Raw genomic sequence first — 27,573 nt, 5'->3', positions numbered from 1 at the left:
GAGGTCCGTTACAATATTTTTCCAGAATCTAGTGATCAAAGGACATTGCCAGATGCAGTGATTGCTCGCCATTTTTGTTGCAATCGATAATGTTAGGTGTGGGGTCGTGAGGGGCTGTAAGCTAGTGGGACAGAGTGTAAACAACAACTGTTCCGCTCACCACTCAGCGGAGTATTTCTACTGAACTCCTGCCGCTCTGCAGAAACTTTCCTAGAAAACGACAGGCTTTTTTCTTTAGTTGGCTTAAATCAGCACAATCATAGTTAAAACAAAAAACACTGGGACAGCTTTGACAATGGATCAAAAGATGATTGGAGTGGGACTTTCATGAAGCCAAAGTAAAGACATGAACACTAAAAGCACCGACGTGGCTCATTGTTTACCTAAAGGACAAAAGAATGCTGATAAACCTCAGCAAACATTTTAGCAGAAGGGAAATAAATGGAAGCTTCTTTTTTATTTTCTAGTAATTTGTTTCTACTAAATTGTTCCCGTTTTTAAAAATTTGAAGAGGCAGGTTGAGGACATTTATTCCTTTATTAAAGTTGTCCATCAGCTGTGCTGCAGGAATGTCACATTCGAAATAAGAAAAACAAAATCACGTCGCAAATCAAAGACAAATCATAGCAAAGAAGAACCAGACAGGATACATACGTTAAAAAAAAGGCAGAAATCAGTGATGAAGACGACTGAAGGGAGGCAGAGAAAAATTTGAACCTGAAAAGTTCAGTTTTGATCAAATATGAAATTGCGTTCTTTTTTCTTTGAGACAGAAATCAGGAAAGACGCACCCCTTGTCCCATGACCACCCGCCACCCCTCCCGTTCAGTTTTGAGTTTTGCTCCGATCCTACGATCTGGACCCGAGATAAAAAAGACTGCAGGCAGATTCTGATTGCTACAATAACAGAAAAAAGGGAGGAAAAGTAACTCAGTCATACAGTAACAATGCTGCCTTTTATTATGAAAGTCAGAGAGGAAGTGTGGAGAGCAATCAGCTGATACAAGAGGGGGGAAAAAAACAAAGATAATGAGACAGCAAGACTTTCATCGCCAGCTGTGGAGCTGCCAGATGTTCTGGGGCAAAAGACATCTGAAACAGCCAATCAGAGAACACAAGGACTATGTTGCTGGGCAGAAAAGAAAGAAACTTCAAGCTTGAGGTTTAAAAGTTTGCTGAGTAAGGTTTTTCAGCCCTCCTCTGCCAGTGCTCATGGGTAATGTAGTGACTGGAAAAGCTGCTCGAGTAAAAGCTGTGAAAACCTTCATCTAAAATAAAACTGAAGACGGGTAAAATTATGTACGAAAAGAAATGATTTGGTCGATTTAACACAACATTTGAAACATGAGCATTCGATTACAACCAGTATCTTCAAACGTGAAACAACAGTGTTGTTTATGTGGACTTGCTCTTCATAATTCAGGTAAATCAAACAAACACCTCCATTTTTCATCTTTTCCAGGGAAAAAGAAAAGAGTCATGATGGAGGCCGTGAACGGAGGTCACGCAGAATCACACAGGATGATGAACATTTGTCTTGGAAAGCTGGGAAGTCTCTCTGCTGCCGCTTCACTCTTTTGCAGGTCTGGAGAGGTCAGGTGCATCGTGGGTAGTGTAGTTTCAGTGCCTCTCTGGTGTGCAGACTATGAGATGGCCTTGGCCTCGGGTAAGAAGGCCTCCCAGTACTTAATGAGCTGCAGGTCAGAGAAGATGACATGATTCCACATGTAAGGAGGATGAATTCAACAACCATGACCGCGGAGGTCTGGAACCGGATCAGGAGCTTACCTGCTGTTGAGTCTGAACCAGTGACTCCAGGTATTTAACTATGCTCATTTTAAAGTCCTTCACTCTGTCTTTCTGGAGGAGAAGATTCAAAAGAATCCATTAAAGCTGGAATCCTTGAAGAGGCAGACATATTACCACACAGCCTTTCCTTCCTCCTCACCTCAAACCTGCTGACTTCTTTGCGGATGGTTTTAGATATCTGCTCAAAGTCTCGTTCGCCCTGCTGGACCTTCCCCTCCAGCTGAAAGACAAGCACAGGAGAGGAAGATCGTGAAGTTCCGCTCATTTCTTTGCAGCTCTCAGCCCAAAGAAGAGGCTGATGCTGGGCTCAACCCGGGTCGGGTCTGTTGAGCCAGTCAGAACCTGGCATCAGCTCATCCAGTTGATCAGCTGCTAGTAGGGCTAGAAAAACGAGAGGAGAGGGAGAAAAAACCCAAAGTTCTGCTGTGGAGAGATAGAACCATCCGAGGAGAACCGGAGGTCTGCAGAAGATCTTAAGACATGATTCCTCAGAACCTCCTGCAGATCAAAGTCCAGGTCCTCTGGATCCAAAACTGGACTCAAATGTCCTGAGAATCCATCACAAAAGGGGAGCGGCGGTTGGAGAGTTAAAAATCTCCTGGCAAACAGAAACCTAACGTGATCCACCTGAGAACCAAGAGGTGATTGGGTTCTTGAAGACGGGTTTAAAGTCCGCCTCTGATCATCTTTGGATCCTTTTTCAGCGTTTCCAGTGGTCTTTTAATAAAAAGAAACTGTCTAGGACATAGTTTCTGCAGAGCAGCAGGAGTTCATTAGAAATTCACCTCTAGGTTGTGGGTGGAACTGTTGATGTGGAGCATCCCCCCCCCCCCCTTCCTTTTTGCTGATAGCTCTCAGTTTACACGCTCTCTCTCTCTCTCTCTCTCTCTCTCTCTCACTAACTTACAGGCCCTCACTTCCCCAACCTAACATTACCGGCGAGCAACATTTGGAGCCGTCCAGCCGTTCAGTCTGGATCCAGATTCCAGCTCAGAGGCGTTCATGGATGGATTTGTCTGCAGGTGGATCCATCAGAATGGAGCGGGGAGCCACGTTACATTTTTTGAATGGCTTTTTTCATCCTTTCCTGACGATTTTCTAGAGTAAATCAAACGTCATCAAATCTCAGGGATTTTCTGGGAGAACGAGGATGAAACGACTGAGCAGCTAAAGAACTAAACAACCCATAGATTGAACTGAAAGAGGCTAAAGCGGGACTGGAATGCAGCAGAGAGACAGATGTAGGCGGGAAGCAGGCAGTCAGGCAGGCGGACAGACAGCACACACAGACAGACGGGCCGGGTCCTACCTCCTCAATCTCCTGGTAGCGGGCAGGCAGGCATGGCAGGGAGAACGCAACAAAATTTAGGAGGCAGTTTCAAAAACAAAATCAAAGAGGAAACATGAGCAAAAGGAGAAAGGAAACAAAACTCTTCAGAAAGTAAAAAGACTTTTTGTCTTGTGACTAGAATTTGTTTTTCTTCCCTTTTTGGCAGATTTTTTTTGCTCATTGAAAGAGCATCTTCCAATCTGGTGTAGATTATGACTCATTTCGATTTTGCAGTGTAAGATCTGACAGCAGCTGAAAACCTTCAGTCAAAGCTGATTTTCACGTTTACATCCGAACCATTTCAGATCTTCCTTTCCGCTGTTCGTCTTTTAACAGAAACACATCACAGCCGCTTTAGCTTGATTGCTATCCGTCTGTTTTACTCTAACCTCGTCAGACCTGAGCTATTATGTGAGGTGACCCGCTCCACAGGTAGACACAGGTAAGCAGCATTCACTACTGTGGGAATAAAACCCAAAACGTGAGCTCCACGCCTGTGAACGGCAGGTCTGAAGACGTTAAACGGTGAAAGCTACGGCCCAAACACATGCAGTTCTCTTCTGCTTTGCTCTCTTGAAGTTTTAAATCCAGCTCCAAAGAAAAATGAAAAAGGACAATTATTATTGCCCCAAAATCCTGAAGCAAGGCACCACTGCCTACAGAGGTGCTACCCCCCTCCACAGAGAACCTGCACCTAACTGAGATGAACTCAAACTAAAGAGCTTTAGAGGGTTAGGATGTTCATATAGAGTAAAAAAAAAGAAGTTTAACATGTAAAACCGAAATTGAATAGCAACAAGAAAACAGAAATAGGACTCGGGTCTGTCCTCTGGCTGTAGCTGCAGGTATTAACCCACAGGGGGCGTTACATGCTAAAATGGGGAAGATCTTCGGAAGAAGTTGGAGCCCTAAAAGAAGGTGATTCCAAGCTTTCTGTGGCGAAGATAAACACTAAACTTTCTCAGGAATCATCCTTAAATAGTTTTTGTCAACAGCAGAATTCAGATTTTCTCCACAGAAGAAGCTGTGAGCTTCTATGGAGGCCTTCTCCTGACTGTCCTCACAAAGGCCTACGATTCACCTCATTGTGGCTTTAGTCTGAAATATTTGATATGAGAGTTGCACAGATTTATCTGTAAATCAAATGAGATAAACCGATTTTTGAAAACAAAAATCCTGTTTCTCTACCCCACTTCTTAAGCCTCCTTTTCATGAGGAAGGTTAAAACACATGGAGGAAAGCAAAAGTTCTCCTTTTTTCAGGGTTCTTTGTTTTTCTATTCATTATATTTTGGCAGAGTTTGTCACTTTTAAAGTTTCCCTAAGTTCTGAAGGCTATGACTGTACAGAGCTTTGGTTTAGTATCTAAAAGTGTTAGAAAGCGCGTGAACTTTTGTCAAAGTTCTGGTATTGAAATGAACCAATTATGATTGCAAACTCAAATTTTTTCTTTTTTTTTTTTCACTACAGACATAAAATGATGCAAGCAAAGACAGGAAGTAAAACAATGGGTGAATAGGTTTATCAAATTAAAAGTACATGGCATTATTTTGGTATTTCTTCAGGGGGGGGGGTAGTCCCTCCTCCTCACCACCCCCTCGTCCAAAGAGAGTTGGGAAATTTGCCCCTTTAAGAAAAGACTAAAGGGCTGCACTGAGATTCCTCTGTAAATGTTCTGGGATAATGCATTTGAACTGAAGGAGGTCTGCAGGTCCAGACCGGACTGATCTGGACCTGCAGACCGGTGGGGGTTGGTGGGTGGGGGGGTTCTTCCTGCAGCTGCAGAAGCTCTGCAAGCATGAAGTAAAACTCCGCCTTCATATCTCTGCCCTCAGAAAAAGCCTGAGTGTGTTTTTTGTTGAAGCGGACTCCTGACAGCGGCTCAAATAAATGCTGGTTGTAACTCTGTCCCGGTCTGCAGCCTCTGACATTCCCCCCTCCACTCAAAACTGCCCGGTTCAAAAAAACCCGGCTCCTGACAGCTACAGCGCCACAGGCGAGGACGGGAGCGAGCGCGGATCCTGACAGACGGCAGACGTGAATTTGTTCAGTGACGGCTTCAACACGGCCTAATAAAGTACTTTTCAACTCTGCTCTGGTTCGAGGTTTTCACATGACTGAGCCGAGAGTTTGCCTCACCTGAACGGAGCAGAGCGGCCGAAGCGAGCGGCTGAGGCGAGCGCGGCGCGTCAGAGCGCACGTGACTACATCACGGCTGTCATTAAGAGGATCAGACCCGAAATAAAACCTGCAGCCGGAACCTTTCAGACACTAAGGCTAAAGACAAAAACTATTCTGTTGGCTTGTTTTTTACAGAGCTATGAAAGCAGCGGCTAAAACTGACAATGAATTAAATTAATGAGCAAAAAAAAAAAAATCCAAACATTTCATTTAGGTTTAAAATTTGCCTCTTGTGTGCTGATAATCTAAACTGGGCCTCAGCTAACAGAATTAATTTGTGTAACTCTGCCAGAACTGCAAAGATGAAGTTGAAATATTTGTTTTGATGACTTCAGAGTAAATCCTTCCATGCTGTCCGTCACTGGGTACAAATAAATGCATTATGGGTAGCTGTGGTGTCAGTTCCCCCCTCAGGCTACAGGTAAGATGAGTTCAGATTAGCACAACAGGAAAGAATTTGAAAATACCCGATTTTATGATTTTTCTAAAAGGAGGGCGTGGTCATCTGCTGTGGCGTGGCCCAGAGGCCGTGTTCCTCTGACTGACCGGGATGAAGCCAAACCTGCAAACCCATCATTTGAGTTTTGGAATGGTAAACATTATTGTTCCCGTTGGTAATTTAGAAACTGCGCAGCAGAAACCCTACATTCTGTTCTAGATTAAAGCTGCGGTCACACTGAACGTGAGTCCCGGGTCAGAGGCATTCCGTTTTGATGTTAAGTCAGCGTGCAGACCCGAGCTGGGGTCGAGGCGATCTGAAGGTTGCAGCAATCGGCCAGTCAACTAACCAATCAGGGGTTCAGTTTTGGCCCGTCACGTGTTAAAAACACGATCAGCGGGTGGAGTCTAAAACCAACATGGAGTAGAATCTGATCCTTCTCCTCCTGAACTTTATGATATGTTTTTATTTGTATGGAGGCAATACTAAAAACTGCCTCTAACTTTATCTATGGACTAATGCAGGACAGCAAGTCGCCGAACGGATGAAAGTAGCGCTAAGAGCGCCGTCATTCAGACGCAGCTGCGGCAGCAGGAGTGAAGCTCAGCGCACTGGAGAGTCTCTGAATGACGTCATGGAGACGTGGAGACGCGGTTACCGATGCTTTTGTAGAGCTCTTCCCAATTAATAAACATCTCACATCATCCGTGTCTTCCACGCATTGTAATGAGATATACAGTCAATGCTTCCATGTAGCGATCAAGCTGAAACTTCTGGCTCCTCCCACACGTGGCGGGGGCATCAAGCTTATGAAGACATTTTTGGACAAGCATCCAGCAGCAAATGTTACGCGGTAAAGGAAAGGTGAAGGACGCAAACTGGATAAAAGAATTGGGTCTCAGCAGCAGAAGTTATTATGTGAATATATCAAAAGTTATTTCCACTAGACTTAGACAAAAATATTAACAGGGAACATATCATCCAAGCTTTTTTTTTTTAATTGAGGGTTAAGATGTTTATGAAACCATTCCTTCTTCATCAGCTGACAGGAAGCGTAATGAGGAGGGAGTGGATAATTAAGTGTTTATTTGAAAGCATGAAGCAGCTGTGATGATTAGGATGAAATCCTGTGCAGGTTACTCAATCTTAAAATAAGAAGTGTGACACTTTACTCTGCAGGAAAGCAGACCACTTGGGTGTTTGTGGTTCGAGTCCCTGCAGCCTCCTCACCTCCTTGATCTCGTCTTTGGTCTGCTGTAGTTTGTCTGGTTTGTTGGTGAACTGAAGTTTGGCCTCGGCTTCTCTCTTCTTCTGTAGCAGCATCTGACTGTCCTGCCATTTCTGCCACGTCTTCATGCGCTGGTCAAACACCCCCTGAACACACATGTATGGTCATTGTAAACCTGGTTTGGTGTCTTCTTCAGATGGAGACGTCCCCGTGAAGCACGTACCTTGACAGCGGTGATTAGGCGGACGTAGTCGCCCAGCAGCTCGGAGAAGAGGTAGAAGTCTGCGTTGGCCTGGTCCTGGTGCAGCTGGTCGATCTTCTCCTCCACCTCAGCCAGCTGGGACAGAGCTCGAGACAGGGCCGTGTGGTCCTCGCTGTTTCCCAGCATGGCCGCCGACTTGGCAAACTGTGCCGTGTTTACAGACAACTCTGCAAAAGAAGGAGGTCAAATCTGACCTTGTATGCTCTGAAAGAGTCTCCATGTTGGCATCACCCTTCTCCTCGTGAGGCATAGAACCCAGAACTACTATTTAACCAAAGAACCCCACACCACAAAGCCATCGATCCAATCCCACCCCCGGTAGATATCTGACATAGGTCACACCTAAAAGTCTGAGCAGGCATACAATTGTAGCGTCTAAAAGTGTAAAGTTTGAAATAATAATAATACATTTGTTAGCCACCTTTCTAGGAACCCAAGGTCGCTGTACATAATAGTAAAAGTCAAAGCAATAAGATGTACAGTACAATATGCAGGAATGTCACACTATGGGGGTACATATGCACATTGGAAAAGGTGTGTTTTTAGTTTGTTGGTGAATTGTGAGAGAGAGCCAATGTTTTGGCGGTCAGGAGGTAGTGGATTCCAGAACCGGGGGGGCAGAGCAGCTGAAAGCTCTGCTCCCCATAGTCACGAGGCGAGCAGTGGGGACAACCAGATGGAGGGAGGAGGAGGATTTACGGGTACAGGTGCATGTGGCGACATGAACGAGATCCAACGAGTACGAGGGGGCAAGGCTGTGGATGGATTTAAGAGTTGGGAGAGGTATTTTATATGTAATTCTGTGTGTTATCGTTAGCCAGTGGAGCTGCTGCAGAACAGGTGTGATGTGATGGACAGAGGGTGTTTGACTGATAAATCTGGCAGCTGAGTTTTAAACATATTGCAGTTCAAAAAGATGGGAGTTGCAGTAATCCAGGCGGGAAGTGACAAGACCATTCCACTGGTTTGAGAATGAGGACTGAGGGAAGGGCGAAGACGACGGATGCTGCGTTGGTGAAAATAGACAGATTGGGTGATGCTACTGATGAGTGAAGAGAAGGAGAGGGGGCTGTCGAAGATGACACCCAGACTATTAACCAGAGGAGAGGGGAAAATGGAGGAGTTTTCAAAAAGAATGGAGAGGTTCTGGATGCTGGTTATAATGTATTTAATGCCTATCAGGAGAAGTTTGGTTTTATAATAATTTAGTTTTGGGAAATTTGCAGTAAACCTGGATTTTATTACAAGAAGGCAGTCGGGGAGGGAAGTGGGAGGAAGAGAGGAATTCAGCTTGGTGGAGATGTAGAGCTGGGTGTCATCCGCTTAACAGTGGAAGTGAATCTTGTATATAGAAAAGAATTGGACCAAGAGGTAGAAGGTAAATGATAAGAAGCAAGGGTCCCGGGATAGAGCCCTGGGGAACACCTGTGCTGACAGGAACTGTGTGGGAAGTGAATGGTTTTAATTGAATTAATTGGGTGCAGTCTGAGAGGACAGAGTGGAACCAGTTGAGAGGTATGTTTGTGACACCTATGGCGGATCATCTATCTAGCAGGATGGTATGAGCGATGGTACCGAAGGCTGAGCTCAAATCGAGGAAGAGGAGGATGGAGAGTAGGCCGGAGTCAGAAGCAAGGAGAAGGTCGTTTTGAAATATATTTAGCCTTTTCTCAGGAAAAAGTCAGAACAATCGAGTCCAAAAAGGGTCCTTAGGGTCGGTTTTACTAGTGTCAAATTTCCAAGCAGGTCATATTTGACCCCAACAGTATAAAAGGGGTAAAAGAACCAAAGCAGAAAGTAGAAGAGGCACCTTTCCTATGGCAGACCAGACACTCCACGCTGGCATGAAGCTTCCTCAGCTGGGCGTCCAGGTTCTCAAAATGCTGCTGCTTCTCCTCGAACCACTGACACACAAACACACTGTAATTTAGTTAGGCTTCTCAACACTAAATATTAGGCCTGCACAATAAATCGCATATTTATTGTTTTCGCGATGGTTTTCAAGCTGTGTAATACGCATATCGCAAAAGACGGTGGAAATTGCAATAAACCTTAAATGTGCTAAAACAATCTTATGGCAGCTTGACGTGTTAAAAAAAAATCAAATAAATCCATGTATGTAATTGACCAATCAGATGGACGACTTATGTTAGATACTCGCCTCCTATGTAGACGAGGGTCATTTAGAGTATAATTTCAGCTTTTTTGACTCTTTTCAATTAAACTGTTCCAGTGAAATGAAAATGATGTTTTGGTTGTTTTGCTATTTCTTCATGTATCGCATGTTATTTCGTCATCGCAATACTGATCATTAATATCGCAAGTTTTCCTCATATCATGCAGCCCTACTAAATATCTTCACCCTTTTTTTTTTTCAAACTCCTTCTGACTTTGGTTTATCCTTTTGTGCTGCTGTTTTCACCAGAACCAGTTTTGATCTAAAAGGCTTCTACCGCTTTAATTAAAGTACAACAACTAACAAAACAGAGCAAACGACAACATGCGTGAGAGTGGCATGTGAAGGCAACACGGTTGGAGGAGCATTTGTCCCTGGGACCCCCCTTCCCCTCCCCCTCCACTCACAGCATCAGACTCGTTCATCTTGATGGTCATTTTGTTGACGGCTTCGGCGGCCTTGTTGACCATCCTCAGGATCCCGGCGCTGCTGAGAGCCTGAGTGTTGACGGCCCGCGGCAACTAAAGCACACAACAAACAAGCAGACATCCGTTAATCAGTCGTGTCGTCAGTCGTGTTAGCCGATTTATCCGGTCGTCTCTGTAACTTGCTCTACATTTACAGTTTTCATTTTCCTGCTCCATCTCCCCCCTCCCCCTCTTGATTGCCATGTCTTCCACGTTTTAGCTCCAATCACTGAGACTGCAGCCTCTTTATGCGCCGAGCAGCAAAAACCGACACGGAACCGGCGCCGTCAGCCTGAGAGCGGCGGCCCGTCCATCTGGAAACCGCCTCATTTTTCTTCATTTCGGAAAAGTTTACTTTTTTCCGGACGTGCTGGGTTTTCCTCCCGCCCACCCCCCACCCCCCCCATCTAATTTAACAGGAGCCGCGGCGCTCCGTCCCCGGGGCCCTCCGTAAAGAAGGGACAAGGGTAAATGAGTGGAGGGGTGTAAAAACAGCTTTAAATTGCAGTGCACCCCCCCACCCCACACACCTCTGGTTTCATTAAGCGGGCCAAAAGGGTCGACACGCTCGGTGTAGCGTCCGAGCGATTCATCTGTTAAGTCCGTGACACAAAGCTATTTATTCTGGACGAGAGAAGGCCTCACAACACAATCCTACCGCAGACGGCAGCTTTGGGGATGGGGGGGCAGTTAAAGAGGACCATATTTTAGAGCATTTCTCCAGAAAGAGGCCCGCAGGTCTTATGAGGCCGGATAGTAGATTTTTCCGTGGTTGTTCTCAGGTGTTGGGACAGGAAGATGCCGTCTGTGGGTGAGTGTCGGGGCTTCGAGTCTCATCGCTGACTGTAAATGAGACTGTATGTGAAAGTATGCGGTGGCTGCTGGCACCCCATGTCCAAAAACATTTTCAGCTTTGTTAGTATAAGTGTTGCATAACGGTGCAAAGTCGCCATGAAAAGCCGCTTTTCTCCGTGTCAGAATCAGCTGCGGGGTAAAGAGTTACAGTGTGCCAAAGAGCGTGCGTTTTCATGGATTTCTGAGCGCCCCAAACCCAAATCAATCCAAAGTTCTGTTGAGGCACCTAGCCTCAAATTATTGCCCAGACCGAGGCTTCCCACACAAGCTGCTGAAAAAAGGGAGCTCAATCTAAATCCAAATCCAAAAGGAAACCAAGTGTGCCTGCAAACAAGCTTCTGGGAGTTTCAGAGCAGAGCTGCAGATCGACCGGCAGCAGGCGGGGGTTCGGCTCCGCCTGCTGATGTGTTGATTTTCCGCAGTGAAGCGTTGAAGCAGGAGCCGTTTAAGTAACGAGCGCGCTCCACCGCCGCACTCCAGAGGTGGGGTGATAATGAGCAGGCCTGCAGGTAAATCTGTCATCTCATCTGCTTTTACCTCTGAGCTCTCCAGGAACTGCAGCACATCGGGATCCTTCAGCAGGATGGGATGCTTCACCGTTCTCATCAGATACCTGAAACACACAGAGCCAGCGGATCAACTGAAGCGCAGCTCGTCCTGGAGGCCAGTTTGACTTCAGAAATGGCTGCTCCTACTTTAAAGCTTTACTTTTCGCAGCTCCTGAGCTTCCGTTTGAAACAACAAATTTGATTCAACAGCTCACATGCGCACACACAACTTTCACCATCTCACAGCAAACAAGGAGTCACAAAAAGGATCACAAAAGCTCTGTGGAAAAAGTAAGGTTGTGTTCACTACTCAGCGCACTTCTGTGGATTCACCAGTTTTCTGGGGGGGTTCAGATCTACAATTCCAAAATGGAGTGCCCAGAAGTCTGTGAAAAACCAGTGTGCCTCATTGTTTACTAAAATGGCAAACATAGACCACAATGCATTGCGTTTGGACAATTTTTTTTGTGAAAAACGTGTATTTAAATGAATTTTTTTATGCAAGTTCATGCAAGTTTTCACCATCAGAGTGGATCCATTAATAGATAGTCTATGTAAAATGTTCATATTAATTAGCCTTTTACTTTGGTAAATCTGTGATGTTATATTTGCTATTTAAAAAAAAAAAGTATGGCGTCCGAATTGCATTAAAATCCAGAGCACTGGATAGTCTGACATAGTCTTACTAATTACATCAGGTCACCATAGTAACCGTGAGAACAGGAGCTTTGTCAGCAAGGAAGATGTGGAAGAAGTCTAAAGTTGACCCATGAATGGCCGACATCCCAGCCTCCGTCCAATCCTGAGAGACCAAAAACCTCCGTGAGGAAACAACGATCGTAGATTTGATCAGGACCGAGAGCCGCCAAACCTGCAGCTGCTGGGAGCCTCAGTGAAGTAAGAAAACTGTCAAAGTGAAGGACAGAAGGGAGATCCTTTTCTCAGCTGTTCGCAGCATGAACCACGTTTGACATCCACACTCAACTTTTCTACAAATTAGGAATTTTGTCCTCATTAACCTCACCAGTGTGTGTGTGTGTGTGTGTGTACATCCATCAGCGTGAAGTTCTACAGATCTGGGCTCCGTCAGCTGTCACTGGCTGACCTTCCTGTCAATCAAAGCCCCTCGGTAAAGGCCAACAGAATGTCAGTCCCGCCCCCTCTCCTCCCTCCTGTTTTGGTATTCAGCGCGCACATACACACACACACACCTACGCACACACGCAGGTGTGAGGATATGTTGTGTTAATGATGTGTCTAATACTTGTAGTTTAACCTTTCGGCCTGTAAAGCTCTGCTGTTGGTGTGTAACGTGCACGCACGTGCACTTCTTCTTTAGTTGTTGTTCTGTCAGTTGTTCTGGTTTTTCCGGTTCTTATTTCCAGGAACAATCCGTTAGTCCAGTCAGAAAAAGTGTGATAACCGAACATTGGGCCGTGATGCTCTAACGGGCCAAATGTCGATGCAGAGACCCCACGAACAGCTGCTGATCAGCATTAACTCACACCCTACCAGCTGCTGTTGGACGTCCCTTTACTGGTGGAACCAGCTGCCAGCTGAGTTCCTTAAAAACGGGTCCAGGCAGATTCAGGACAGGGTTCTGGGTCTGTGGTTCTGGATAACTAAAAGCTTCAGCTCATTTTTCATCAAAACCTTTTTTTTTTAATCAAGTTATGTAATTTCAAAATGTGGATTTGAGCGAAGGCATGAACTCCCACTGTCCTTGAATGCACCAGGATCAGTTTCAGCTTCAGGTGTTTGTGGCTGGTTAGCATGGCTGTGGCTTGGTCTTCGTCGTACCTCTCTAGAGCCGACCTCCTCTTCTCCACAAACTCGTTGGACGACTGGTCCTCCTTCCCCACCTTCACCTTCGTCATCCCTGAAGAAAAGGAGGCGTTTATGTCAAACGTGAAGCTTTGCGAATCTGACTTGCCTGCTGGTTGAACGAGGTCATCGCTGTGTGATTGCAGATAAAGCCTGTCTGTCTTTTCACATTACATGTAACCATTGATCAGTTTAAATCGGTTAAATGCCTCTGTTGGGGTACCTCAGGGCCCAATACTTGGTCCACTGTTTTTCTCTTTTATTAGTAACATGTTTTCTTACGATTTTCCAATACAAGCAGATGTAATTAAGTGTAGAAAAGCTTCAAGAGCATCTTCACCTCTGACCTCTACAGTGGCTCCTGCCAACGAAGAAAATGGGTTTTGGATGTTCGCACAAACAACTGGATCAACGACCTTTGAATCGTTTTGAGAGGAAAACTACTCAAAATAATAAACTTCAGTTGATTTCACCCAAAATTAATCACTTAAGTTTTAAGAGACAAAATTAAAAGAGCAGCTAAAACTCTGAAATGTAACATTATGAACAGATGAGTTAGTTTAGATTCTGCTAGAATAACTGATTCCACATTAAAGCACCAGTTGGTCCTGACATCTTCATCGTCCTTTCCCCGCTGTCCTTCAGTCAGGAGGACAGCCACAGAGACTGACGTTCAGGTAACTAGAAGCTCTGGCTAGCTCAACGTACCCACAATGCTTTTCTCCGGCGCAGGAGGAACGATGTATCCGATGTGCAAGTATTTCGAGGCCAGTTTGCTGTGCAGACCCAGAAAATCGCTGAAGCGCCTTTTTACCGAGAAGTCCCTCTGCTTGAAAAGCGCCACGGAGGTCTGAGGCACGAAGACAAAGAGGTGGTGAGGAGACCGCGAAGGGAAGGAAGACCCGCAGGGACACAAGTCCTTTTCAGAACCACCACAAACCCAGAAGGCTCTGCCTGCGTAGGGATGGAGGATGTTCTCACCTTAGTTGTCACCTTGTAGGCCATGTAAGCGTTCATCCCGTCACCTGAAGAACAAAACCAGAAGCTTAGACACACAGTACATCAAGCCTGACATGGAGGACGGAATGGAAACGTTCCAGATCAGATCTTCAGATCAGTTTGATGCCAGGAGCCCACCCGAACCTGTCAGACAAACTTCCACCAGGGGGCACTCTGCTCTCAGCCTGCATCACAGTCTGTTTATATTTACAATCAACAGCAGGAAACCAACCGATGGGTTACAGAGTAAACTGAGATGATTTCATTGCTCCAGAACTTTCCAGGTAATTCCAGGACTCACCAACTTTCTCTGGGTCGGACACAGATATGTGAATGTCGAAAGAATCCCCGCCCTCCTCTTCTTCAATCTGCAGAAAAAAACAGCAAAACAATAAACATCTGTAAGAATAAAACGCTAACCACCGGATCCTCTCCAATGAACAAACATGACATTTCCATTATCCTTATGAAACAAGAGCGTCACATGACTTTCAGAACTATTTTCTGCCTCAGACCAAAGCCTGAAAACACAGAGATGTTTCACAATAAAAGTCCAGTGGGAGCAGCAGTTTCCCTTTGTTGAGAAATTTAATAGACGTTTTATTTGACTGTGTGCAAAGTCTGTCTATAAAATCCAACACATAGTTCACACTTTTCAATAACCTGGATAATAAATGAGGAAAAATATAACAAACAAGCAGAAAATATAAGGTCAGTGTACAAAAATATACCTTTAAGAATTCATTTAAAAAACTAATTTGAAAAAAGTTTACTCGAAATTTAATCTTTAATCTTCAGAAAACAAGGAAAATTTGAACAATTCCCTTTTCTAGGTGTACGTGTTTGTCCTTTATGAAATCACTTTTTAACAAACTAAGGTAAACATTGACGTGTTTTGGGAAGAATATGTGAAATTTTCTTACACTTTTAGTGTAAATTTACGATAAACTGCAAATGATCAGAAAAGGCTTAAATAAAAAAAAAAAGGAATAAATTCTGTTGAATCCTGATGACTACAAAAAAATCCAATATGACTGGAGGGACGATTATTAACGACTGGAAAATGATAGAATAAAAAGAATATAATTATATTTGTATTATTGTCTTAAAAAATGTATATATTATATTAATATAACCTGAATTGTTAAATACATCAAAATAACTAAATACTAACAGAATCACAATACTTGATCAAAGTTAACTCCATTTTTGTTTCAATTTAGAGAAATGAAAAATGAAAGAAATAAAACTTTGTAACCTCAAAGGTCTTCTCAGAACTTTAGCGTTTGCAGCTTCTAAAAGTTGTTTTTGCTTTAAAAGCTCATGAATTGACCTAACGTCTAACATAAAGAAATGATAAAAGCACTTCAGAAAGTGTGGACGTACACTAAATGTAAGTAGATAAAATCCCAACATTACATTTTTTTAAAGGTCAAAAGTCAATGTTTATTGTATCTAAATGTGTAACTAGAAAGCTGTCATTTCAAACGTCTTGCTGTCATAAAAGTAAATGGCTAACAGACAAGAGAGGCGACGTGAATGCGCCGTTACCTCATCAAAGGAAGAGTGGGTGAACATGTCGTCGTGGGCGTGGCCGATGCGAGGGCTGATGACTGAGATGGGCGGAGTGATGGGGGTGATGGCGGGGGAGGGTCCTTCAGATAACAAAACGTCTCTCTCTGGACTGTCCAGCGACACCTCCTCTGTGGCCTCTGCAACATACAAGAACGTCACCGTATGTTCCTAAGCAACACACAAGAACGTCACCGCGGGTTCCTTAGTAACACACAAGAACGTCACCGTATGTTCCTGAGCAACACAGGAGAACGTCAGCACGGGTTCCTGAGCAACACACAAGAACGTCACCGTATGTTCCTGAGCAACACAGGAGAACGTCACCACGGGTTCCTGAGCAACACACAAGAACGTCATCGCAGGTTCCTGAGCAACACACAAGAACGTCAACGTATGTTCCTGAGCAACACACGAGAACGTCACCACGGGTTCCTGAGAAACACACGAGAACGTCACCACGGGTTCCTTAGCAACACACGAGAACGTCACCAAAGTTTCCTGAGCAACACACAAAAACGTCACCGCAGGTTCCTGAGCAATACACGAGAACGTCACCGCAGGTTCCTGAGCAACACACGAGAACGTCACCACGGGTTCCTGAGAAACACACGAGAACGTCACCACGGGTTCCTGAGCAACACACTAGAACATCACAGCACGTTCCTGAGCAACACACGAGAACGTCACCACGGGTTCCTGAGCAACACACGAGAACGTCACCGTATGTTCCTAAGCAACACACAAGAACGTCACCGCAGGTTCCTTGGCAACACACAAGAACGTCACCTTATGTTCCTGAGCAACACAGGAGAACGTCAGCACGGGTTCCTGAGCAACACACAAGAACGTCATCGCAGGTTCCTGAGCAACACACGAGAACGTCACCACGGGTTCCTGAGAAACACACGAGAACGTCACCGTGGGTTCCTTAGCAACACACGAGAACGTCACAGCAGGTTCCTGAGCAACACACGAGAACGTCACCACGGGTTCCTGAGCAACACACAAGAAAGTCACCACGGGTTCCTGAGCAACACACTAGAACATCACCGCACGTTCCTGAGCAACACACGAAAACGTCACCACGGGTTCCTGAGCAAACACACGAGAACGTCACCACGGGTTCCTGAGCAACACACAAGAATGTCACCAAAGGGTTCCTGAAGCAACACACGAGAACGTCACCACGGGTATCTGAGCAACACACGAGAACGTCACCACGGGTTCCTTAGCAACACACAAGAAAGTGACCGCACGTTCCTGAGCAACACACAAGAACGTCACCGCACGTTCCTGAGCAACACACAAGAACGTCACCACGGGTTCCTGAGAAACACACAAGAACGTCACCGTGGGTTCCTTAGCAACACACGAGAACGTCACCGCAGGTTCCTGAGCAATACACGAAAACTTCACCACAAGTTCCTGAGCAACACACGAGAACGTCACCGCAGGTTCCTGAGCAACACACGAGAACGTCACCACGGGTTCCTGAGCAACACACAAGAAAGTCACCACGGGTTCCTGAGCAACACACTAGAACATCACCGCACGTTTTCTGAGCAACACACGAGAACGTCACCACGGGTTCCTGAGCAACACACGAGAACGTCACCGCACGTTCCTGAGCAACACACAAGAATGTCACCACGGGTTCCTGAGCAACACACGAGAACGTCACCACGGGTTCCTTAGCAACACACAAGAAAAGTGACCGCACGTTCCTGAGCAACACACAAGAACGTCACCGCACGTTCCTGAGTAACACACAAGAACGTCACCACGGGTTCCTGAGCAACACACGAGAACGTCACCGCACGTTCCTGAGCAACAAATGACAACGTCACCACGGGTTCCTTAGCAACACACAAGAAAGTCACCGCAAGTTCCTGAGCAACACACAAGAATGTCACCGCACGTTCCTGAGCAACACACAAGAACATCACCACGGGTTCCTGAGCAACACACGAGAACGTCACCACGGGTTCCTTAGCAACACACAAGAAAGTGACCGCACGTTCCTGAGCAACACACAAGAACGTAACCGCACGTTCCTGAGCAACACACAAGAACGTCACCACGGGTTCCTGAGAAACACACGAGAACGTCACCGTGGGTTCCTTAGCAACACACGAGAACGTCACCAAAGGTTCCGGAGCAACACACAAAAACGTCACCGCAGGTTCCTGAGCAATACACGAAAACTTCACCACAAGTTCCTGAGCAACACACGAGAACGTCACCGCAGGTTCCTGAGCAACACACGAGAACGTCACCACGGGTTCCTGAGCAACACACAATAAAGTCACCACGGGTTCCTGAACATCACACAAGAAAGTCACCACGGGTTCCTGAGCAACACACTAGAACATCACCGCACGTTTCCTGAGCAACACACGAGAACGTCACCACAGGTTCCTGAGCAACACACGAGAACGTCACCGCACGTTCCTGAGCAACACACAAGAATGTCACCACGGGTTCCTGAGATACACACGAGAACGTCACCACGGGTTCCTTAGCAACACACAAGAAAGTGACCGCAGGTTCCTGAGCAACACACAAGAACGTCACCGCACGTTCCTGAGCAACACACAAGAACATCACCACGGGTTCCTGAGCAACACACGAGAACGTCACCGCACGTTCCTGAGCAACAAACGACAACGTCACCACGGGTTCCTTAGCAACACACAAGAAAGTCACCGCACGTTCCTGAGCAACACACAAGAACGTCACCGCACGTTCCTGAGCAACACACAAGAACGTCACCACGGGTTCCTGAGCAACACACGAGAACGTCACCGCACGTCCCTGGGAAACACACGAGTGTCACCATGGGTCCCTGAGCAACACACAAAAACGTCACCGCAGGTTCCTGAGCAACACACGAGAACGTCACCACGGGTTCCTGAGCAACACACAAGTTTGTCATCACGGGTTCCTGAGCAACACACTAGAACATTACCGCACGTTCCTGAGCAACACACGAGAACGTCACCACGGGTTCCTGAGCAACACACGAGAACGTCACCACGGGTTCCTGAAAAACACGCGAGAACGTAACCGCAGGTTCCTGAGCAACACACGAGAACGTCACCACGGGTTCCTGAGCAACACACGAGACAGCACCACGGGTTCCTGAGCAACACACCAAAACGTCACCGCAGGTTCCTGAGCAACACACGAGAACGTCACCACAGGTTCCTGAGCAACACACAAAAAGGTCACCGCAGGTTCCTGAGCAACACACGAAAACGTCACCGCATGTTCCTGAGTAACACACGACAACGTCACCACGGGTTCCTTAGCAACACACGACAACCTCACCACGGGTTCCTTAGCAACACACGAGAACGTCACCGCAGGTTCCAGAGCAACACACAAGAACGTCACCGCAGGTTCCTGAGCAACACAGAAGAACGTCACCGCACGTCCCTGAGCAACACACGAGAACATCACCACGGGTTCCTGAGCAACACACAAAAACGTCACCGCAGGATCCTGAGCAATACACGAGAACGTCACCGCACGTCCCTGAGCAACACACGAGAACGTCACCACGGGTTCCTGAGCAACACACGAGAACGTAACCGCAGGTTCCTGAGCAACACACGAGAACGTCACCACGGGTTCCTGAGCATCACACCAAAACGTCACCGCAGGTTCCTGAGCAACACACAAAAACGTCACCACGGGTTCCTGAGCACCACACAAGAATGTCACCACGGGTTCCTGAACAACACACTAGAACATTACCGCACGTTCCTGAGCAACACACGAGAACGTCACCACGGGTTCCTGAGCAACACACGAGAACGTCACCGTGTGTTCATTAGCAACACACAAGAACGTCACCACAGGATCCTGAGGAACACAGGAGAATGTCACCACGGGTTCCTGAGCAACACACAAAAACGTCACCGCAGGTTCCTGAGCAACACACGAGAACGTCACCGAAGGTTCCTGAGCAACACACGAGAACGTCACCACGGGTTCCTGAGCAACACACGAGACAGCACCACGGGTTCCTGAGCAACACACCAAAACGTCACCGCATGTTCCTGAGTAACACACGACAACGTCACCACGGGTTCCTTAGCAACACACAACAACGTCACCGAAGGTTCCTGAGCAACACACGAAAACTTAACCACGGGTTCCTGAGCAACACACGAGACAGCACCACGGGTTCCTGAGCAACACACCAAAACGTCACCGCAGGTTCCTGAGCAACACACGAGAACGTCACCACAGGTTCCTGAGCAACACACAAAAAGGTCACCGCAGGTTCCTGAGCAACACACGAAAACGTCACCGCATGTTCCTGAGTAACACACGACAACGTCACCACGGGTTCCTGAGCAACACACGACAACGTCACCACGGGTTCCATAGCAACACACGAGAACGTCACCGCAGGTTCCAGAGCAACACACAAGAACGTCACCGCAGGTTCCTGAGCAACACACAAGAACGTCACCGCACGTCCCTGAGCAACACACGAGAACGTCACCACGGGTTCCTGAGCAACACACAAGAACGTCACCACGGGTTCTTGAGCAACACACGAGAACGTCACCGCAGGATCCTGAGCAACACACAAGAACGTCACCACGGGTTCCTGAGCAACACACAAGAACGTCACCGCACGTCCCTGAGCAACACACAAGAACGTCACCACGGGTTCCTGAGCAACACAAGAGAACGTCACCACGGGTTCCTGAGCAACACACAAGAACGTCACCACGGGTTCCTGAGCAACACACAAGAACGTCACCGCACGTCCCTGAGCAACACACGAGAACGTCACCACGGGTTCCTGAGCAACACACGAGAACGTCACCACGGGTTCCTGAGCAAAACACAAGAACGTCACCGCAGGTTCCTGAGCTACACACGAGAACGTCACCACGGGTTCCTGAGCAAAACACAAGAACGTCACCGCAGGTTCCTGAGCAACACACGAGAACGTCACCACGGGTTCCTGAGCAAAACACAAGAACGTCACCGCAGGTTCCTGAGCTACACACGAGAACGTCACCGTAGGTTCCTGAGCAACACACAAGAACGTCACCGCACGTTCCTGAGCACCACACGAGAACCGCACAGCAGGTTCCTGAGCAACACACGAGAACGTCACCAAAGGTTCCTAAGCAACAAACGAGAACGGGGGGAGTATGAGAACCCCACAGGGATCTCCGGGTTACCTGCAAACAGATCCTCCGTGTCCTCATCAAACAGTGATTCCTGTTTCGGCCCATTTGACTTGGTGCTGATGTCCACAGCAGGCAGACTGGCTGGTTGAGACTGGAAACACAAACAACATTTGAGTGACATACTGTGCAGACAACAATAGAAAACAATCAAACCTCACATCAGAAACACAACAAAACAATCAGAGAAAAACCCAAAGACCAGAACCAGGAGCTTCAGGAACTAATGACTTTGGTTGGAACCATAAACCAGTTCTAACACGCAGGGCTGCTTCACCCATAACCATTCTGTACAGATAAGAGTGTGTCAGGGCTCGACATAGCCATTTGTCCGCTGGCCCGGTCCTGTTTTTCGAGCAGTACGGACCACAAGACTTTATTTTTTACTTGTCCGCTCGGGCCACTAAAATATCTAACAATTAATACAATTTTCACCTTTTACAATAAAGTATATTTTTCGAAAACGTGTAGATTTACCTCGTCTTTATAATTCACTTTTTCTGCTAGTCCTGTGTTCAGACTTCAAGGGTTTCTATGGGAAACCTTTTATCACTCTTCTCCTTCTCTCCCGCCTGCACCGCGGCTGTCACTGCCGAGCACCACGCGGCACGTGCTCACTCAATTTTTTTTTCAAACTTTATTGAATGTAACAATTCAATACTAAACAATGTTAAACAGCAACAACGAAGGAACAAGCCAGTGGGTTATTATTACATTTTAGGCAGATATATTTAAACTGACACACATATCAGCGCGCCCCCTGGTGGTTTTTCACCGCGATGATCATAAATCCAACACCGTCACTGAAGAGAGACTGAAGCATGTCAGAGATGTGGAAGACATGGCAGGAATAGATAGGAATATGTTAGTAGTTATTAATTAGTAGTATGGACAGCAAGATATTTAATGAATGCATTGAAGATGAAACTGTATGCACTAAGCTTTAAGCTGAATGTCAAAGAATCAAAGGCAACTCAAAATACCTGAATCTCAGACTCAAATGGAGTATAAGGTCAAACTACTTAATTTTGTTTTTCTTTACAACACTGTAAGCAGTAAGTATTTCTAGTTAGCTGAATGATCTCAGTAATTTAATTGTATTTAATTTTTCAATTATTTAATTTAATAAGGTAACTAAAGTAACTAAAAAGTAAATGTAACTTTGCAACAGTAACAAAAAGCAGAACCTTAAGGGCAAAAAAGTCAATAAAACTTCTTAACTATTGATTAGGAACAAATGTGAAATAGCAGTGATTAGAAGCAGCATGAAAACTTCTTAACTAGTGTTAACTACTACACTGCAGCGCTCTCTTCAAAACATCTGAAACAGACTAGAGCAGATTTAAGTTTGATATGCTCTATTTTTAGTCATTGAAAAGTGTATAAATAAGTGCTAGATGTCACCAGAATGCACCAAATTGCACCATATTAAAATTTTCCGGGGGGGCATGCCCCCGGACCCCCCTAAAGTTGCAAGCACCTGCGGAGCGGCGGGTCTCGCTGTGCGCGGTGTCGGGCCAGTAACTTTCAAAAACTACTGGCCCTGTGGGCCAGTGCAAATTTCTGGGCTATGTCAACCCCTGTGTGTCCGCGTTAAACTTCACAATAAAAGCTTCTGTGTGCAGATGTTCTCAGATCCTGAAAGGACCTTCGCCTGCTTCAGTGAAAACCTCTGCTGGTTCCTCTGAAGAAGCAGAGAAGATGAAGGAAAACCCTGATCAGCAGGTGGAGGCCACAAAATATTATCGTGATGAATGTTCACGACTGGAGTCCAGGTGGTGGGGGTGATGGGGGTGTGGGGTGGGGTTAGCTGAGAGGACAGAAAGAGGAAAGAATGAACAAGAGGGAAGGAAGTGAGTGATGATAACAGGAACTTCCTCCCTCCTTACTCAGCAAACAGGTCAGGAAAGCACAGGCATCCATGCACACACATGTACACACACACACAAGCAGGCGCACTTGCACACGCACACACGAAATGCGTCCATTCAAAAGCATCTTTCAGGAGAGCTTTTTATTCAACCAATTATTTCAAAACAAAAGCCTCTGACAAAAGAATACAATTTTTACATTAACAATATCTAGAATGTTAAAAAAAGAAGTTGAACACATTTTTTTAATTGTTATTATAAAGTTAAAATAATACTGAAAATCTGACTAATGACGAAAAGGAAACTAGGACATAGTTTCTGCAGTTCCCTTTGTTAAATCACTTTGACTCAAGGTGGCTGCTAACAAATGTTTTTCCAGATCAGGCATGATGATGCATGGCGTGTATCTGTCAGGTGAGGTCCAACACCTGCAGACCTGAGGATGTGAGGCTACCAAAGACGCACCATGAGACATCCAGCCCCCGTGTTCTGTTCCCATGTGGGACAAATACCAGAAACTCCTGCAATTCCTCAAATGACCACTAGATGCTGGAGTCAGTTTTCCTTAAAGCTCATGCTCGTGTGTCACTATGGAGGGTTTTTTTGATTGGCAGGTGAGTGGACCCAAAGGTGAACTAAGCGAACACTCTTCATTCAATTTTCTTTCTCTCTCTCGATCTTTTCATTTACTCCAGTCAATATGGCCGCCCCACCTCACCGCTCAATGAATAATGTCAGAAGTCTGAGTCATTTTCATCATACATGTGTATGTGTCTCATTTATGTGTCAGGTGCACCAATGATCAAATACCCGAACAACTAAATCTGTAACCGATCTCCTGAGGAAGCAGCTGGGAGACGTTTGGGTCTGCTTTGGTGTGTTTGAACACTTTATTTAAAGATTCATGATCTAAATTATTCATGAATTCTATTCTTCCTGTGCACATTCAGAGCGATTCTGTCTACAGAGAAACAACCAGCTTTGAGCCGAAACTGACAAAGAATGAAAACCCTCAGGAAACTTAACGGACCAGCACTCACTTCTACAGACCAACTTAAACCGAACACACACACAGATACACACACATAGCCATAAGTGCAGCAACACACAAGGAAGTCAATCATCACAGCCATGAAAGCTGCCATGCTGACATGACAAAACACAATAATGGGTGGGTGTGTGTGTGTGTGTGTGTGTGTGTGTGTGTGTGTGTGTGACATCAACCATTTCACCCTTCAGAGCCACACATCAGAGATCATGTTTCACAGAGGTCTCACTCCTCCTTAAAGACGACTCACAGGGTCAGCCTGCAGCTTCAGCTCCACATCTCTGATCTTCAGACAGGATTTCAGGAAACTGTTGGGTCAGACGTGTGAGGCTACACCGTAACCAACAGACATCTTTTGACCAGGGGGGTCATTGGTGCTGATGAGGGGCATTCAGGGGGGTTAGCAGAAGGATCTGCAGAAACTTGGCTGAGCTCTTCAGCATCAGTCACATGAACGGCGCCGTAAAACCTGAAGAAATCTACTTTAAGTTAAGCCGATCCAAAAAATTGCTCAACAAGGATTACGTTTGTGGAAACTACCCCCCCCCCCAATCAGACTCTGCCATTTCAGATCAGAAATCTTCAGATGATGAGATGATCGAGAGGCAGAGACTGCAGCCGCTTCACCCTTCCCTCCATCAGCGGCAGTGACGTTCAGACCACCGTGACACTGAAACCCAGCGCCAACAAAGCAGCAGACCTCCCCGTTTTCCGTGTTGTTCTGCTCAAGCCGCTGTAGGTACCACAACCATTCGGCCTGCAACAACCGTTCGGGTTCCTTCGACTAGTGCTGACGTCACATTATGTGATTGGCTGTGATTCTCTGCCTGCGAACACGAAGCTACGAGACTCCAGCTGCTCTGCTCAGAGACTCGGTTCTCTTGTGTGGAGCAGCAGCTTCATTCTAACAGCCACAGATGTTTTTACAAAGTTGTTTGTGGCAAAATCTCTATAAACACTACAAAGAATAATAACGGGGTGGGATTATATAAGTTTGCTTCCTTCCACTCCCTTTCAAGCAATATTTATTAATATGTCTAATTATCCTAAGTTTGATTAGTTTCTGTATGAATGTATAAATGATGATTATATTGCTGTTGTGTATTATTTCTACTTAATTGCTTGAAATAAACCATTTCAAATCAAAAATCAAAAAAATCAAATAATGTCAGACACAACTTATGAGGGAAAAGAACTTTAGGCTATAAAAGGAAACGTGAAATGAAAATATGTAGAGCCCGAGCAGATCTCCACGCTACGTCGTTTGTCCAAGTGGGGCCACCGTAGTGTGATGTCATCCTCAGTCGAAAGGACCCTGAACAGTTATTGCAGGCCGAATGTTTATGGTACTTACACCGCATCATCTCAGATGACTGATGTCTCCAAAACACAGCTCAGGCAAAAAACTATTTTAAAGTCTCACCCCGATCCTCTTTGGATCTGCTGTCAAAGCGTTCCCGGTGGTCTTTTGGGTACCATGATGCCGTAATTAGCCAAAAACTAGGACATTGTTTCTGCAGAGCGACAGGAGTGCATTAGAAATTCACCTCTGAGTTGTGGATGGGACTGTAGACATGGAGCAATCCCCCCCACACACACACTTCCCTTCCTGCTGAGAGCTCTCTGTTTACATGCTGTCCTGCAAGCTTACAGCCCCTCACAACCTCAACCTAACAAAGGCGTTCATGGATGTGTTTGACTGCAAGTGGATGCTTCAGAAGGGGGCGGGGCCAGCGAACTGCATTCTTCTTCTGATCCTGATTCACCACAATTTGAATTAAGAAATACTCGAAAAGGCAATTTCAATCTTAGTTTCCTTGTATAGGTCCTCTGTCATCAGAAAAAGGCCACAAGAAGATGTTAAAGACGTCATTTTCATGGGAGTGGGTCGTTACAGTCACAGGTTCAAAATCCTTCTGCCCTTTTTGGGAACTTGGATCAGTCCGCTCCACGGATCAGTTCTGACTGGACTCTCCTTTTTATCCATCAGTAGATGTCCCAGTCTGCGGTTCCTGATCGCTTCTGCGTTTGTGTAGAATTTCTATGGACGGAAAGTGGAACCTGGACTTTAGGGAATCTGATCGGATTCATAAACAACATGGAAGTCATTTAAGGTTTCAGCAAACAAACACCAGCTTCCAGCATGTCCGTGGAATTGCAGAGGAAATGTAATTTTCTAGTTAATAGTCGGATGTTGTCATGTGAGCGGTCTGCGGGGTTCAGGCTTCAGCTGTCAGTCCGGAACAATGAGTTCGGTCCTGCGGACCTTTGACTCCATCCCTTCATCTTAGCTCTTTAGATCCACCTTGTTCTCACCTGCAGACAAACGGCTGTAAAAAAGACTTTTACTGAGTTCAACTGAAGGGAAATGTTCTCGAATGAGCCGACATTCGCGTTTTCCCAGCCTGTCCTGAAGGCACCACCCGTACCTGTGTGACTGTCACCTGACCATCTGCAAACTCACCTATTCTGCGTTTTCCCCCCCTCAGAACCATCATGTCACGTCACGGTCAGACTCTTTCACGTCATTGAAAACGGAACAGAACCGGATTTTCCCCCGAACCTTGTCGGAAAACGACCCACTTACGAGGAGCCCTTGAATCCCACAACACCAGCCCCTCCTGAATGACTCCCCGTCCACCTGCGGCAGTGCCCCCCCACCAACCTTCGGGTTAACCCCCCCTTGCTACTCACCTCCCGCGCGGCAGCCGACTCCGAGAGCAGGTCCTCCCCGTCCTCCAGCTCCTGGAAGTCGGTGTTCTCCGCCGGAGGGTCCCTGATTGAGTCCGCCATGTTCGAGCAACCGCTAACGGCTAACACGCGCCGCGAGACCGCAGTCAGCTGACAGGACGAGCGCCCGCCCCTGTCACGTGACCGAAGGGGTTCTGGGATGGGAAGCTCAGACAGGAGGTCTCACTCCAACTTTTATTTAAAAATTCCAGTTCAGGAATGTTGAGGAAAATCTTTATATTCAAAACCGATCCGAGAAAACACCTAAAATATAAAAAAGATAATGAAAGAAATTCAACACAGGAAAGTAAACCCAGCCCTGCAGAAAATCCTCGTGCAATGACAGTTTTTACATTTTGGTAAATGTGAAGCAAAGTCCAGCACAACAAAAACACATTACAAACAAGAAAATTACATTTCTTTAAAACAAAACAGTAAAACACATTCATCTTGTATTTCTGCTTGGTCCCTCGGAGGGTCATGGGGTTATTGGGTCATTACAGGGCAGCTGTGGCTCAGGTCCTTGAGCAGGTCGCCATTGTTTGAAGGGTTGGCAGTTCAATATCAGTCAACTGTCGCTGTGTCCTTGGGCAGGACACCTCACCTGCGTACCAGCAGCCATGTCTCAGACTGAGACAGAGACAGAGTCCCTTTACTGGAATCAGTGAGAAAACATGTGTAGGACAGGTTTTTTTTCTATCACTACTGTTATGGGCTTTTATTTGTTTCAGATAAAACTTTAGTTATTTGCAGAATCTTATAGATATTTATCTCAAAATCTTCTGAGAACATGGTTTGAGTATTGCATATGAAAAATCGAACAAAATCTAAACATCTATTGTGAAACTTCATTTATTGACTTGAGATATTTTTTAAAGACGTTTTACAATATCGTTTCTTTGTTACTTGAATTAATTTTCAATGAAAAAATATTCACTTTATAAGGCTATAATTTTTTAAATAACTCTACATGGAAGCGGATGACTTTTTGTTACCAAAATAAGCTATTTTTAATC

The 27,573-nt window shown here is 45.9% G+C and overlaps 1 protein-coding gene across 2 annotated transcripts; it reads right to left on the bottom strand.

Annotated features, from left to right (window-relative positions):
- Nucleotides 1–518: 518 nt before the first annotated feature.
- On the bottom strand, nucleotides 519–26,898 carry snx2 (sorting nexin 2). 2 transcript variants are annotated; one of them, XM_023958810.2, is made up of 16 exons: nucleotides 26,522–26,898; nucleotides 20,903–21,002; nucleotides 15,669–15,829; nucleotides 14,419–14,485; nucleotides 14,100–14,143; nucleotides 13,827–13,968; nucleotides 13,095–13,173; nucleotides 11,284–11,359; nucleotides 9,832–9,945; nucleotides 9,059–9,152; nucleotides 7,210–7,415; nucleotides 6,989–7,132; nucleotides 3,119–3,130; nucleotides 1,949–2,029; nucleotides 1,789–1,860; nucleotides 519–1,694 (listed from the first exon to the last, which is right to left on the bottom strand). In XM_023958810.2, exons 1-16 carry the CDS (start codon nucleotides 26,618–26,620, stop codon nucleotides 1,644–1,646), a joined length of 1,542 nt encoding a protein of 513 aa, XP_023814578.1. In that variant the 5' UTR covers nucleotides 26,621–26,898; the 3' UTR covers nucleotides 519–1,643. The 2 variants fall into 2 exon arrangements, with proteins under 2 accessions (XP_023814578.1, XP_023814579.1); XM_023958811.2 differs by lacking the exon at nucleotides 3,119–3,130.
- Nucleotides 26,899–27,573: the final 675 nt, after the last annotated feature.

Source organism: Oryzias latipes, chromosome 9 (assembly GCF_053564925.1).
Source record: "Oryzias latipes strain Hd-rR chromosome 9, Olatipes_Hd-rR_3.1".
Classification (NCBI taxonomy): Eukaryota; Metazoa; Chordata; class Actinopteri; order Beloniformes; family Adrianichthyidae; genus Oryzias; species Oryzias latipes.
Note: the sequence above shows the minus strand (reverse complement) of the source record. Positions and strands in the feature narration are given on the sequence as shown.

Bases quoted from the DNA above. Each gene is read 5' to 3' on its own strand.
- snx2 (XM_023958810.2), bottom strand. From the start codon at position 26,620: ATGGCGGACTCAATCAGGGACCCTCCGGCGGAGAACACCGACTTCCAG. The intron at 13,969-14,099 runs GTGAGAACATCC...TTCGTGCCTCAG, and splicing joins CCTACAAGGTGACAACTAAG to ACCTCCGTGGCGCTTTTCAA. The intron at 7,133-7,209 runs GTACGTGCTTCA...ATGTGTGTTCAG, and splicing joins GCCTAATCACCGCTGTCAAG to GGGGTGTTTGACCAGCGCAT.